Source organism: the organism of the source record quoted next, unplaced genomic scaffold (assembly GCF_019419815.1).
Source record: "Pyrus x bretschneideri cultivar Hongxiangsu unplaced genomic scaffold, Pyrus_bretschneideri_v1 Contig5, whole genome shotgun sequence".
NCBI lineage: Eukaryota > Viridiplantae > Streptophyta > Magnoliopsida > Rosales > Rosaceae > Pyrus > Pyrus x bretschneideri.
This window is the reverse complement of record NW_025999787.1, coordinates 7,527,974-7,542,760: the sequence shown is the minus strand read 5'-3', so window position 1 is coordinate 7,542,760 and position 14,787 is coordinate 7,527,974. Positions and strand designations below refer to the sequence as shown.

The 14,787-nt window shown below is 36.7% G+C and overlaps 2 protein-coding genes across 3 annotated transcripts; both read left to right on the top strand.

Annotated features, from left to right (window-relative positions):
• Positions 1-361: 361 nt before the first annotated feature.
• Positions 362-2,474, top strand: LOC103954258 (eukaryotic translation initiation factor 3 subunit G). The gene is made up of 2 exons (XM_009366068.3): positions 362-821; positions 1,759-2,474. Exons 1-2 carry the CDS (start codon positions 470-472, stop codon positions 2,286-2,288), a joined length of 882 nt encoding a protein of 293 aa, XP_009364343.1. The 5' UTR covers positions 362-469; the 3' UTR covers positions 2,289-2,474.
• Positions 2,475-9,456: 6,982 nt separating this feature from the next.
• On the top strand, positions 9,457-14,201 carry LOC103954259 (methylsterol monooxygenase 2-2). Of its 2 annotated transcripts, none has more exons than XM_009366069.3 (7): positions 9,457-9,779; positions 11,635-11,772; positions 12,538-12,683; positions 12,852-12,971; positions 13,078-13,290; positions 13,387-13,467; positions 13,880-14,201. In XM_009366069.3, the coding sequence occupies exons 1-7, from the start codon at positions 9,750-9,752 to the stop codon at positions 13,959-13,961; spliced, it is 810 nt and encodes a 269-aa protein (XP_009364344.1). In that variant the 5' UTR covers positions 9,457-9,749; the 3' UTR covers positions 13,962-14,201. The 2 variants fall into 2 exon arrangements, with proteins under 2 accessions (XP_009364344.1, XP_048424873.1); XM_048568916.1 differs by lacking the exon at positions 9,457-9,779 and adding an exon at positions 10,495-10,832.
• The last annotated feature ends 586 nt before the right edge of the window (positions 14,202-14,787 follow it).

The window sequence follows — 14,787 nt, the reverse complement described above, 5'->3', positions numbered from 1 at the left end:
AAACTCATAAAAGTATTTCAGCCTCCCCTCGGCCACCGTCATGTGATTCACCAACGTCAAGAATCGAACTCAAAACGTGCCGTATAGAATACAGACTTAAAATTCGTCTCCAACCACTGAATCACTCCGGGATAGTTATCAATTTGTACCTTTCAATTTGTTCTTTAATCCAAATCTGCCAGATGAATCTATATGATAAACATCAAAATCTCCCTTTATGTTTTAGAGAAAATAAAACCACGTCCACCAGCCCAAAACAAACACTAACGAAACTGAAGGCCCAACAAAACCCAATCCACCTGCGACCACACCTATACATCCACAATTCCGCACACATAAACCCACCCAAAACGCTTTTGTCTTTTTCTTCATCGCCCTCACATCCCCAAACCCCAAAGCCCTAATCTTTAACCCTAACAAAATCCCCAAATATCTTCGTCTCCCTCCGTCCCCCCACACACGCACAGCGATGGCTCTAGTGAGACCCGCATCCGGGAACCAACCCCCTAAGCTCCGATGGGGAGAGCTCGAGGAGGACGACGGCGAAGACCTCGACTTTCTCCTGCCGCCGATGCAGGAGATTGGGCCCGACGAGAACGGGATCAAGACGGTGATCGAATACAAGTTCAACGAGGACGGAAATAAGGTCAAGATGACGACCACGACGCGGATTCGGAAACTCGCCAACGCCCGGCTCAGTAAGCGCGCCGTGGAGCGCCGCTCCTGGCCCAAGTTCGGCGACGCCGTGCACGAGGACGTCGGTGCTAGGCTCACCATGGTCTCCACTGAAGAGATCGTCCTCGAGCGCCCCAGGGCTCCTGGTATGCCTTTGCCTTGTTCTCTGGTTTTCGGATTGTTTTCGGTGATTGGTGTTTTTAATTTCGGGTTTTTGAGGAAGATTATCTGGACTTGGGAATAGCTTCTTAGAATAAAGTTTAAATTTTTGGTGAAATTCAGTTCATTGCTTCATTTGGCGTATTGGGAATATTTCCCCTTGAATTAAAGCTAAAATTGAATTGGAATTTGTTTTATTTTGTTGTTTGGAGGAAGGAGAGAGTGGAATTTAAAATGCTTGATTCAAATAACTTAACCGTTACTAAGCATTTTTGTTCTTTCCCTTGCTTTTATCTTAGTTTAATGGAAATGTCTGTTTGAGGGAATTGCTGTGTTTAAATGAACAAATGCTGGCTTGGCACATGAGTCGGTAGACTGTCTGGCTGACTGTATAGGTCTTTTCTAGGTCAGCGCTTCTTCGGTGGATTAGTTCCCAAGAGTTTATCGGATTGGTTTAAATCTTATAACTTCGTAGAGACAAGTTTGCATGTCTAGTTATATGATGTAGATTTTTAACCCGAGACCGTGAGTATGTTTAGTTTAAATCTCATAACTTCTTCTGGTTTTGTTCTCAAATCCGGTAATTAGGTTTGTGGAGAGGTTAAAAGTTTTTTTAGGCAAGAGTCCTACTGCTTATATGGTTACTTTCTCAGATATAATATGGTTCAAATTGGTTGGATCAGTTTGAATTCTGAAGATACCTTCTCTAGCCATGTGAATTTGTCTTGTGAATGATGCATTGTTGACATGGAGGAAATATATCGCATTGCAGTTGCTGCTTCTCTATTATGTCTATTGTCTGAGATTTGTTTTATTTTTGCTTTATTTAGTATAGATTTATTTGTTATCGATCGATGTCAATTGGTCATGGTAAACTTGTATGTTGGGTTTTCTGATTATAATTTTCTCTATGACTGTGAACAGGTAGCAAAGCAGAAGAACCGAAGGCTGGAGGAGATGCTCTGTCTCAACTCACAAAAGGAGGGGCTGCTCTCAAACTTTGTAGGACTTGTGGTAAGAAAGGTGATCACTGGACTTCACATTGCCCGTATAAGGATCTGGCCCAACAGCCTGAAGTATTTAGTGATAAACCTCCCACATCAGAAGCAGGACCTGGAGCTCCTAGCACAGGTAAGTATGTTCCTCCAGTCCAGAGAGGAGGTGGAGACAGAGTTGGAAGTGATATGAGACGAAGGAATGATGAGAACTCTGTTCGTGTCACCAACCTTTCAGAGGACACTCGTGAGCCTGACTTGCTTGAACTTTTCCGGCCTTTTGGTGCTGTTAGCCGTGTTTACGTTGCTCTTGATAAGAATACTTCCGTTAGCAGAGGATTTGGTTTTGTCAACTTTGTGAACAGGGAAGATGCCCAGAGAGCAATCAACAAACTGAATGGGTACGGTTATGACAATCTCATCCTCAGGGTTGAATGGGCCACGCCGAGGGCAAATTAGTGCCTTTACCCCTATCGGTTTTCTTAATCTTCTAAAGATATTCGCCTTAAGAATGTTTTGCAGGATTTTGGTCCCTATAATGTTTCTGTTCAGATGCCTTTGTTCAAGATTTTGTTGCTCCTTTCGGTTATTCAAATGTACTTGTACGAGTACTGAATGATTATTTAATATGAGTTGCTTCCAGTATACCCTTAAAAATTGTGTGCCTGAAGTTTTTGCTTGTCATAGAAAGATTTAGAGATGTGTCTGGAGATCTTAGGTTTATGCTGCAACGAACACCGTTGCTTCCGCTAAATAAACTCGAGGGTTCGGGTTTTGTACACAATTCTTGCATTAGTGATGAGCAAATAAAGGTTTTGTTTTTTTCACATAGGCTCCTGCTATCAACGTTTTGCTTAGGTATTCTGTAAGCGCCAGGTGACCATTTCTTGTTAGGGTATGAGTGTTGGAAAGTAGAAGCACAAATGGGGAATTGGATCCCAGAAGAGGCAATGGGTCGGAAGCTCGGAGGAGGACTCAGCACTCATTGCCGAGGCCTAAGTCAAGAGACATTCAGACAGACGGAGTTGGATTTCCGTTTGATCGGAACTTGCAGAATCTGCCTGAATTGTTATGTATGGCACCACTGGCAATTCGCTGTACCAGGAACCTGCCTTATACTGCAGTATCGTCCTGTAAACGGGGGGGTACAAGGTCCTCCGTCGCGAAAGAGGATGAGAGTCGGAGAGGTGAACTTATTAGTGGAGGAGAAATTTGAGACTAGATCATATAGCAAAAGGATGGATTATGGATAGTATGAAGTTGGAACCGGTACAATGTCATTTTCTTCACGCCTAAGAGTGAGTAAGTGAGACCACCTTCTACGTAGAGGGCTACAGGCCAAAATATAATTTGAATTTAGACAAAATTCATCTTTAGCTAAGATTGGACTAAAAAGCAATGGAGCTCACCAGGCCAAAACATGGCTAAGGGGCCATCGGACTGACCAAGCTTGGACTGATACCTAGTTTGTTTGTTGGGGCCGCAATAAAGGTTATGTTATACCTCATCTTCTTCATTGGACTACTTTTATTTTTGTCGTTCCTGTCATTTATCTCTCAATTCAGAATTGGATGAGAAACCCTAGTTGGAATGAGAAGAGAATCCAAAATTGGATTTCATTACAACCTTGAATTGAAATGATAAAAAAAAATAATAATAATAAATAAAAAAAACAGAAAATACCACCCATGAGATTTTGTGGTCTACAAGACCACAGCTAGCCTTCTCTCCACCATACCCGTTTTGAATCACTAAATGCAAAAGAAAAAGTTTGCCGACAATGATTAAATCTGTAATCAAACAAAGTTAACCCCAAATCAAACTTTATTGATTAAGTAATCTTCCCTTTTTTGCGTGCATGTGTGCTCAGATTAGTGAACTGCATAAATGAGAATTGGAGGAAAAAATTAGGATCCTAGGAGATATGACGGAATTAAACCAGTCTGGTTCAATGCACCATCTGTTTTTTTATCTGTTTTGCTGTCCTTTTCTATTCTTTTAACTTCTTTTTTTCTGTTTTGCAGCTGAATTAGCAAATCATACTTTAGTTAGAAAGTGATAAACTTTCTAGGCACATCGTGCTACACCGCTAATATTTTTGATATTGTCCAACTTAATCATTTATTGTTAGGTCTTAAGTTTTATCACAAAAGATTTCGATGTTGTTTTTTTTTTTTTTTTTGAGTACATCGATATTTTTACATTAAGGGGAGTGAGAGTTCGGCTAAGCCACACAATGGGCAGCCTAATTTGGTATTGAATTCGCCATCCACGAGATTCGAACCTAAGACCTCTCACTTTCAAGTGAAGAAGAATATCATTAGACCGTAGTCGGGAACTAATCAAGTCATTATACCGGCCCAATGCTAACGTAAGTTTTCGAGGGTGCAGTCAACATTCATTCACGGGAGCCAACAACTTTTCAAATGCCATTCATTTTATATCCTTAAGCTGGAGTTAATACAACTTTTCGAGAGTCCAACTTAAGGAGACAAATTCAAGCCGAGTAAATTAGGCGCCTGACGTTCAAAAGAATAGTTTATTCTCATACTACGATAAACTTTATATGCCCGACATGGTACACCACCAACATCAATGATATTGTCCCCCAACTTAATCATATATTGCTAAATGTTGGATTTTATCACAAAATGCGTCAGTGATATTAGAGGTAAAAATGTATCAAATATACCAATTTGTTATACACAAAATGTACCAATTTTAATAAATGAAAATGTGCCCCCTTTTTTTTTATGTAAAATCCTTTACTTTTTTTTTCTAATTCATTTTTCAAACTTATAAAGGTACATTTTTTTTGTTGATTTGAGAATGTATCTATATCAAGGTTATTCAAAGAAATTTACTAATGTTATTAAGCCTAAGATTTATTTTCTTTGTGTGTAATTTTGAAGAATGTACCCATGTTTTGAGTTTGAAGAATCTACCAAATATTTATTGGAGAGAGCCAAAGATGAAGGTATGAGAGTTTTACCCCAACATCTAGCCAATTTATTAATATTGGAAGCTGAAGATAAGAAGTGTCATGTAGACAAGTATCCTATCAGAAATTTAACCAATTACATTTCGACACATATCACTCGAAAATTCTATACAAAAAATTATTGAGATTACATAAAGATAAGGAATCTGGAGACTTACTCATTTAGCGATACATGTCACTCAAAAGTCTTATCCAAAAAATTATTGATATTACATAAAGATAAGAAATCTAGATACTTACTCAATTAGTGACACGTGACACTCATAAATTATGTCATAAGAAATCTGGGTACTTACTCAATTAGCGATACATGACACTCAGAAATTATGTTTGGATAACTTATTTTAATATGATATAAGTTATTGTTTAGTTAAATTAATCAATAAATTTGAAGAAAAAACTTAACTAATAATTTTTTAAAGGGGCAATTTTTAGCCCTTTAATTGGAAGTTATAAATATGGTTTGACATTATATATATTAAATTTTTTTTTTTTTACAAAATATAATTCTAGACGAGATTGTGTTTAATCCCTTTAATTGGAGATGTTCCGAGGTAAAATGAAAGTTCCTCTCATACACTGCTCCCACTGTGGGAGTCGGAAAAATGAAAAAAAAAAAAAAGCTGTAGGCAACATTTTATATACTTTACTAACTCTGGCCAGAAGATCTGTTGCCAACACATCACGTAGGTGTGGTTGTTGCCTTGTGGATATTCTATTCACTTCCAATCAATGTGTTAGTAAAGAAATTTTGGAGTGGGGGCACTAAAACCACGTTATGTGGGGAAGGTGATTAATCTTATCCGATGAGTTTTCATGCTCATACCAATCAAAATTCACTACAGGTAGGGTGAGAATAAGAAGGGTGGATAATCCCTAAGATAAAGCAGTCAACATCCACCGGAGAGATACATTGTTGCCATTGTGACTTGGTAAAGGGGCACGAACAACCTTAAAGTACTATTCTATGTCCTAAAAGTCTTCGATCCTTAGCATCTCGGGGGAAGAAGCACACTTCTTTATTTTACCTATAAGCTAAGGCATGTGCTTCTCATTGTCCAGGCTTATGACTAACCTCATGCTCCCCGACTCTAATTGTTCGACTTTTACACACAAGTTTTTTTGCACGAGAAATTATTCGAATAGGCACGTCAGAACCTTTTCTATTTGATTCAGCCATGAAACTTAAACTCGATTACAATCTCTCCTAATAAAGACTATAAAGTAAAGCACCGACTAAAACACGAGACTCTTTTGTATTTTTGTTCGCACAGACATTTATTTCTTTGCAGCTTACTCCAAATGCTGAGTTCCTGACTGTCTCACGGTTATATGTAGTTAGCATAATACTTTATTAATTGTTCAGCAGTGAAGTGTGACTGATGGGGGCAGGGAACTATTATTTTAGAGAGAGACTTGGCTGCTGATTCTTCAACGGCCCTTCGAACTAATTACGATTGAACATGTGTTTAAATTGTAATTAAAAGAATTCAATTTGGACATATGTTTGTGATTGATTCTCAGCAGAAAAGGTTGTTAGTTCTTTCAACAGCCAAGTTAAATCCATTATTTTATACATGTCTATTAGATATATTATGCTCTCTGAAACTAAGTTCAAAATTTTCAGAATCTTTGTTTGATACTGTGTCCTCCTGCCTTTCCCAGTGAGATTGACAAGTAAATGTTGTTACAATTTTGGCCTCCAACTTGGCCACAACTAGGCCACTTTCCTCTCTAAATGCACTCTCACATTTGAAATTAGAAGATGGGCTTTTCCTTTGCAAAATGATTCGTGTACACCACCTTCTTTTGATTTATTTGAGGCATTTTAGCTAAAATGATTTTTTAAGATTGATATAATTCCTAATTTTGGTTTATGAGATTTGAAATTGATAGAAGTAATCTTTGAGTTTATTCACAGTCAATAATTTTGGTCATTCTGTAAAAAATCTCTAGTAAATAAAGACCAAAATGTCAAAAATAGCTTCAATTTAATAAATAATGTGCCAAAATGATTTGATAAAAATTGAGTGTATTTTTATCATTTTTTCCTTATTTAATGAAGATTTTTCACGAATGACTAAAATAATTGACAGTAGACAAACTCTTAAGGACCAAAATGAGAAGTTATGTCAATTTCAGAAACTATTGTAGCTAAACATCCTTTATTTCATCTAAAAAGCCAAATTGCCGAGGAAGAAAATAAATATGCATAAATCATTTCCTTTTTTCGTAGAGTTTGATTTGCATCAAGAACACACCATAGATATTTTCAGCTAAATTAATGCACCATGAAGTGGTATTTCTTTTATTCTTCTTTTGTATGCTATGTGAATATTCACTACAACAATTCATGTCACATTTTTAGCACATTATCGATCATATCTTTTATAAAGGTGAGACTTATGTCTTCTACAATGGTTTTAGATGAGTGTGATACTTATATGCAAGAATCAGGCACCATGAGTTTAATTCGTATTACACTATTGTCAGAATAGTGAGTTTGATGCGGATGAGTTCAATTTATTCGACTAAACAATAAGAATCATTCTCAATAGTACTCAGATCTTTCGATCTACTGTATGAGTTTGATTTTTATATTGTTGATATCACACTTAGTTTTTCAATCTACCGTGAAAGGCCTTACGTGTATAAGAGGCAGTTCCCACCTTAGTGAAATTTCAAAATTGTAATCTATAATGTGATAAACTTTAGAAGTGAATAAAGAGTTATGTTATTCATACCATGTTTTTGTACCATATTTTCATACCACTTTAGGTGATATTTGATGTGAACAGCCAATAAATTCCTTGAAGACATGTTCTTGATCCGACATGTATCAATAATTATCAAAGCTATGTCAAATCTTAAAAGGTGACCTCAAAAGAGGTCATCATGCAAAATGTTGACCTATAAACTCGAGTTCTATATCCCTTTATTCTTGTTGTAGTGAAAACTTCAATTGCCCCTTTCAATTATTGATCTGTTATATAAAGATGATTTAACCAGTTCATAATCCTATTTTCCTTTCACAAATTATAAAATTCGACCCTAAATATTTCATGTCATTAATGAGAGAATTCGAACTTATGAGCTTTTTTAACATTGAAAACATGTGTATTGATGAACTACTATATGTTGGTCAAACCTAAAATCTTAAGGAACTGATTCCAACACACGGATTTTCTCTACATGCACATTCTATGCTTATTTATGAAGGTTAGATTAAATAAAATAAAGAAAATCAATGGACAAAATTCAACAAAAGTATGTAAATGAAGGAAAAAGAAGAAAAACTTGTGTGAAGCTTTACTTGCCACTGGATTTTGTTGAATGACACTACAATCTAATCAAAATTCGCTACATGGCAAATCAATTCTCAAAACTTTATAAGATAAAAATTAAGTTAAAATCCATCTTTTTTCTTTTCAATTTTTATTTAGTGCTGATATACTCTATAGACTTATTTCCCCTCCCACTATTAAAGAAAATTTTAATACCAAATTAAACCTTATGTGAGAAGACTTCAAAAGCCCTGTTAAAAATTAATTCTCTTATATATTCTTTGGAGTTAAAGAAAAAAAGGAATAGAAAAAAAAAATTAAAATGAGAAAAAAATGAAACCTCCCCATTTTGTTTCTTCATCCGTCACCCATTTCTGACTTTCGTCCCCCTCCACCTTCTATCTCTTCTGTCCACCTCACCCGCCCCACATTTTGTCTCTTCTTATCTTCCTATTTTTAAACCCTTAATTTTGAATTGGAATTCAAGAATAAATATGAATATGAATATGAATTTAAATCCAGATTTGGTAGGGGGAGAAAGAAAGAGATAAAGAGGAACAGAGAGATGAGAGGAAAAAGAAAAGAAGCTAACTTTCCTTGTGGCAAAGAGAAAAGGAGTTGCCGTTGTCATATATGGTGTTTGGTTGTGGTTGCTTTCAGCTGGGTTGGGAGGGGATGTTCGTGGCTTTTCTATTCTCCTAAAATCTCCAATATTCAATCACTCTTTATATTTATCTTATTTAAAACCTAAAATTTTAGGGGTAGTTTAAGAATATAAGTGGGTGGGAAGAGATTGTTGGTTTTTTAAAATGATGGGTGAAAATATAGCATTGTGGGAGAAATAAGATTATGAAATGGGCATAGTTCACTCTTTTTATTTTAATAGAGAAAAACTCGACTTCGATGTTTTCTAATGTTTAGAAAATACCACTAGATAAAAAATGAGTTAATTTCATTTGATTGATTGGAGAGATTTTTCATTGTGCTGAAACATGAGTATATACGTCATATGTCATTATATAAGTGGAGAAACACTTGAAAAAAATTTCTTATCTCAATTTATATAATAGTATAAGACGCATCATTTTGTGTTCTAAGGATATTGAAAAATCTCTCGAATGATTGAGAGATAAGTCATGTGTCAAAATCTTATGAACATTGGAGAAGCTGCCTACCCCACTAAATACTGCAAGCCATATGATCCTTTCCCAAGTAACAGAAGCACAAATGAAACTAAACAAAAAAATATATAAAAAAATGGCATTTGATCCTTCCCCAAGTAAAATGAACAAAAATGAAATTAAACAAAATATATATATATAAAAAAAAAAAATCATAGTTTCATATGCAAAGAGGGTAAATTGGGTAAACTACAGAGAGAATCAAAGAAGCAAAAATCCAAAGTGGCAGATAGACGTGCGCATTCTGAACTCCGCTCGTCAGCTCTGCCAAAAAGTTGTGGTATATAAATCCAACAGGGCCCAAAACTACAAACACCCCCAGATTTCCTTTTTCGAGAGACAGTCCGTCTCGTCTCCTCTCGTGGGCTGCTTCTTGTATCTCTCCTTCTTCTTCCTCCACATTTTCTTTGGTTTTCAGGTATCTGCTTCGTCTGCCCCCAGAAGCTGCTTTTCCATGGCGTCCATTGTTGAATCTGGCTGGAGGGTACATTTTCTACATACCCATTTGGTTTTACAGCTCAAAGATTTTACTTTTGGCTTTTTTTCAATTTGTTTTTTGGACCAAGATTTGATCTTTTTGTTGGGCATTGGTTGCTTTTGAATTGGAATTATTGTGTGCGTTTTTACCATGTGTGTGAATTTGGTGATAATGCTGGCGTGTGGGGTATGATTGCTGTGATGGATTTTTCTTTATTGTGGGATTAGTGTAATGATTTGATCTGTGTGGTGCATTTGAGTATTATGGTTACTGAATTTAAGTAATGAGGTCACTGGGTTGTTCTTTCTTCGATTTCTTTTGAGTAATGTGGATTAGGATGGTGGGGCAGCATTAGGTGTTGAAAAATTGATTTCAGATGAGGATTTTGGAGATTTTTTATTAACATTATATTTCTTCGAGAAGAAGCCGGTTCGTGTAATTTGTGGTCAAATGATGCTTGAATTTGAAGCCATGTAATTAACTTGAAGTGGCATTATCTGTTTGTGGGAAAACACAATGATTTGATGTGTCGAGTGCATTTGGATATTGTCGTTACTGTTTTCAGGGTTACCGTGTTATTTGGATTTCTTTTCTCTTTTCGTTGTCAATTTCTGTCCTTTTTTTTTTCCATTGTAGTGACATTACGGCAGCATTAGATGGTCAAGATTAATGTTATGTAAGGATTTGGAGTCGCTTTGTTAAATTGTTAGGATGTGAAGCCACACAGATTGAAGTGATATTGTCGTTTAATTTCATTGGTTAGTTAATTTACTGTACCTGGAGTTATGTGGATAGAGAATTGATACATGGGCAGGAAATCGAGGAATTTAAATTAATTTGTGGTGACATATTGCGTTCAGATGGAGACTGTTTCTATATCTGAGAAGCCTGAGATGAGCTGCTTTTGAGATCTGACTCAGAAAATTTTGTATCATCCTTTTTGGCTGTGGTTAGTGGGTGGTGGCTCTATTTTCTTTTTTGGGAGTGATTGAGAAAGGAATATTTTTTCATGGGCGCTGATACATTTTAAGCACAATCCTAATTTTTGTTTCTCATATCGTAAGTTACATAACAGATTGAAAATTTTCTTTTCTCTTTTCGTTGTCAATTTCTGTCCTTTTTTCCCATTGTAGTGACATTACGGCAGCATTAGATGGTCAAGATTAATGTTATGTAAGGATTTGGACGCGCTTTGTTTAATTGTTAGGATGTGAAGCCACACAGATTGAAGTCATTTAATTTCATTGGTTAGTTTACTGTACCTGGAGTTATGTGGATAGAGAATTGATACATGGGCAGGAATTCTAGGAATTTAAATTAATTTGTGGTGACATATTGCGTTCAGATGGAGACTGTTTCTATATCTGAGAAGCCTTGGGATGAGCTGCTTTTGAGATCTGACCCAGAAAATTTTGTATCATCCTTTTTTGCTGTGGTTAGTGGGTGGTCGCTCTCTTGTCTTTTTTGGGAGTGATTGAGAAGGGAATATTTTTTCATGGGCGCTGATACATTTTAAGCACAATCCTAATTTTTGTTTCTCATAACGTAAGTTACATAACAGATTGAAAATTGTCCACCTGTAGTCATGCAAGTTCAAACTTCAATAGTTTTTCGATTCTATATTGGAACCCTGAACACATGAATTGTGATTTGAGTCTAGGTTGAGAGCAGCTCAGTGCTTAGGTAGGTGTTATTGTACTCTAGTTATTTTAGGTCTTAACGTTTAAACGTAGTTTCTTGGTTGTTCCTTGATTTTATTGCCATGTCTGATTTTTGGAACTATTGGTGTGCGCATGATTCCTTTAAATGTTCCTAAATGAAAGGATAACGGAACTGATTTTTCCTTCTTTTGATTATGCAGTATCTGATCACAAATTTCAACGATTTTCAACTGGCATGTCTAGGAAGTTTCTTTCTACATGAGAGTGTTTTCTTCTTATCTGGACTCCCTTTTATATATCTGGAGAGGGCAGGATGGCTGAGCAAGTACAAGATTCAGGTTCATCTCTCTTCTCTGAGCTCTTAGAATGTAATTTTTCAAATGAGGAATTTTATTTTCGTCCTCTTAAGATTCATCTGGCTGGCAGAGTATGGAAGGGCACATGTTTTTCCAGCTCTGTTTAATATATCTTTCTTAAGAAAGCGTTTAGTTTCTCTAGGGACAATTTTTTTTTTGGACTGTAAGCCTGAATGAGTGGAAATGGTCAGGGTTGCTTGAAGTTAAAGTTAAAGGCGATGGAACAGTGTAGTTGGATGGAGCTTACGTTTTAGGGACAAGTATGAAATCAAATCTTTTTACTGGCCTTTTATACAGTGGTTGCAGGTCATAAGAAAATTTTGGCAATCTATATTTGTGCATCTGTGATTAAGATAAAGGATTCGAGGTGTAATGGGCTATCTGTTTCTTTGATTGGGGTGACTCAGTTTATAGCTAGTTTGGTGAGCTAATATAGGGTTCGCATAGCTGATTTTCCACCAAGCAAAATCAAAGAGTATGTAGGATATATCTAATATGTGCATTTTGTCTTTGTGGATGGAGAACTGATGTCCTATTGTGGAGTTAAAGGAAGATATGTCGAGAAGGATGTTTGAATGGACTAGATGGGCTATTGCTAATGTCATAACAGTTTCCCTTCTCTTTACGTATTTAATGTTTCTTTGTTACTTTCCATGCGTACAGCATGTGTAAGTTGGTCCTGTCCCCTTGGCATTTCAATAAAATCTTTTCAAAATGGTGCTGTGACTTGATTCTAGTTTTGTGCAGACAAAAAATAACAGCCCTGCCGCTCAGGAGAAATGTATTACTCGCCTACTGCTCTATCATTTTTGTGTCAATCTGCCAGTTATGATTGCTTCATACCCCGTCTTCAAATTCATGGGCATGCGCAGTAGTCTTCCATTGCCGTCCTGGTATTTTCAGGTTCTTTATATGCTAGAGCATATTTTCTCAGACATTGTGGAGTTTGATGCCATTATCATGAACCCATTTAAAATTAACAAAGACCCTAAACTTTTCCCTTTCTGAACAATTTAGGCTTTTAAATGCTTAGTTCCGTAATTCTTCATTTGGTTTGGCAGGAAAGTTGTTTCCACTCAGATCATTTTCTACTTCATCCTAGAGGATTTCGTGTTCTACTGGGGACATAGGGTTCTGCATACAAAATGGTTGTACAAGCATGTCCACAGCGTCCATCACGAGTAAGTGAGAGTTATGAGTAACTTACTCAATGCTAAGGGTATTTACTAAGGTTATTTTTTAGCTGTATTTCAGCGAACTCCTGATCGAGTAATAAAATGTGTGCAGATATGCAACACCTTTTGGGCTGACTTCTGAATATGCTCATCCGGCTGAGATATTATTTCTTGGCTTTGCCACCATTATTGGTCCTGCCATTACTGGTCCCCATCTGATTACTCTGTGGTTATGGATGGTACTTAGAGTTCTGGAGACGGTCGAGGCACATTGTGGTTACCATTTCCCATGGAGCCTCTCAAATTTTTTACCGTTGTATGGAGGGTGAGTGTATTTTTCTGTACTTGGTAATTTTTAGCAATGTGTATATTGTCGATTTGGTCCTTTTGTTACTGAACTGTTTCTGCTTTCATCATACAGTGCTGATTTTCACGACTACCACCACCGTTTGCTTTACACCAAGTCTGGCAATTATTCATCGACTTTTGTTTACATGGACAGGTAATTTTTAGTATGTGCTGCTTAAAGCATTTAAACTATAGTAACTTCTGGTTATCTCCGAACCATTTTAGTGAAATGACTATGAAGTAATTTCTTCACTTTTTTTTTTCTTTCAGCCGATTGTCAATATTTGAAATAAGTAATTTAACAAGGATAAGTGTTACTAGTCTAACATGAAACCAAATTTCGTTCATTTTAAGATCAACTGCCTCATGATTTGGCTTTCACTGTTTCATATTGTGCGGATAGATCTTGTTATAGCGAAGTCTTACTGAACCGTTAAACCTTGGTACCAGTCATGCTTCCAGTCTCTGACCATGAAGTATGACTGGTTTTCACAAAATAAACCAACAGAGGCCGCAATGCAGCTGAAAGTACGCTAACCATCTCCCTCTACTATGACTTTTTTCAGGATATTTGGAACCGATACGGGTTACAGAAAGTTGAAAGAACTGAAGAGAGCCGGGGTTGAAGATGACTGCAAGGAAATGTGACGTGGGAGCCAGGATTTTTATAAACTAGCTGGACATGAGTAAATGGGTTCTTTGATTTATGGGCGGTACTGAAGATGTTTCTATCTCCGTCCCTGCCTCATCGTGTATTTAACTGCATTTTTGTGTGTGAGTTCTTTTCTGATTTAGAGCTTATGTTAATGTGGAATCAGTGGAAAGCTTCATGGACATTTGTGCGCTCCAATTTCTTACATGAATGAAGAAGCTGCCCTTTTATTCTCACTTCTTTCTGGTCAATTCGGAGGCTCCAAGAAATATGAGCGATATGGCGTCTAAGTATTCACTTGGTCCGAGGATGAACATGGTGTTCTACCAATCCCGGATGTCGTTGCGGTAGTAACAATGGAGGCTAAAAAAATTGGTACAATGAAACATAAAATTAGGGTAGGCAAACGGGCCTTGGGTCTATGGTTGGCCGGATCCTTGCGGTTCGGGATGGGTCTAAAAATTCTAAACATAAAACGGGGCATGGCGGGTCCATGTAATTAGTGGGATGGGGAGGGTACAAAATTTTGATATGGCCCCCGGCTTGGTCCCTCCAATTTTAAGCTTAGTCTGGTCCGTGCACACCCTTACATAAAAGAGCTTCGAAATAAAGAAACCGAAGCAACTTGCTTGTAGTTCTTCAGCTAATTTTTTTTTCCCTTTTTATTCGTGTGGCCTTAATAATGCGTGTATATTGCAAGGAACATGTCTTGTCCGTTAACAGCTGCACTTGAGGTCATATGTTTGAACAAAGATTGTCCTCATCAAATTTCTGTGGAGCATCCTAGCTTCTAATTTGATTCAAATTTTGAACTGGGTGACT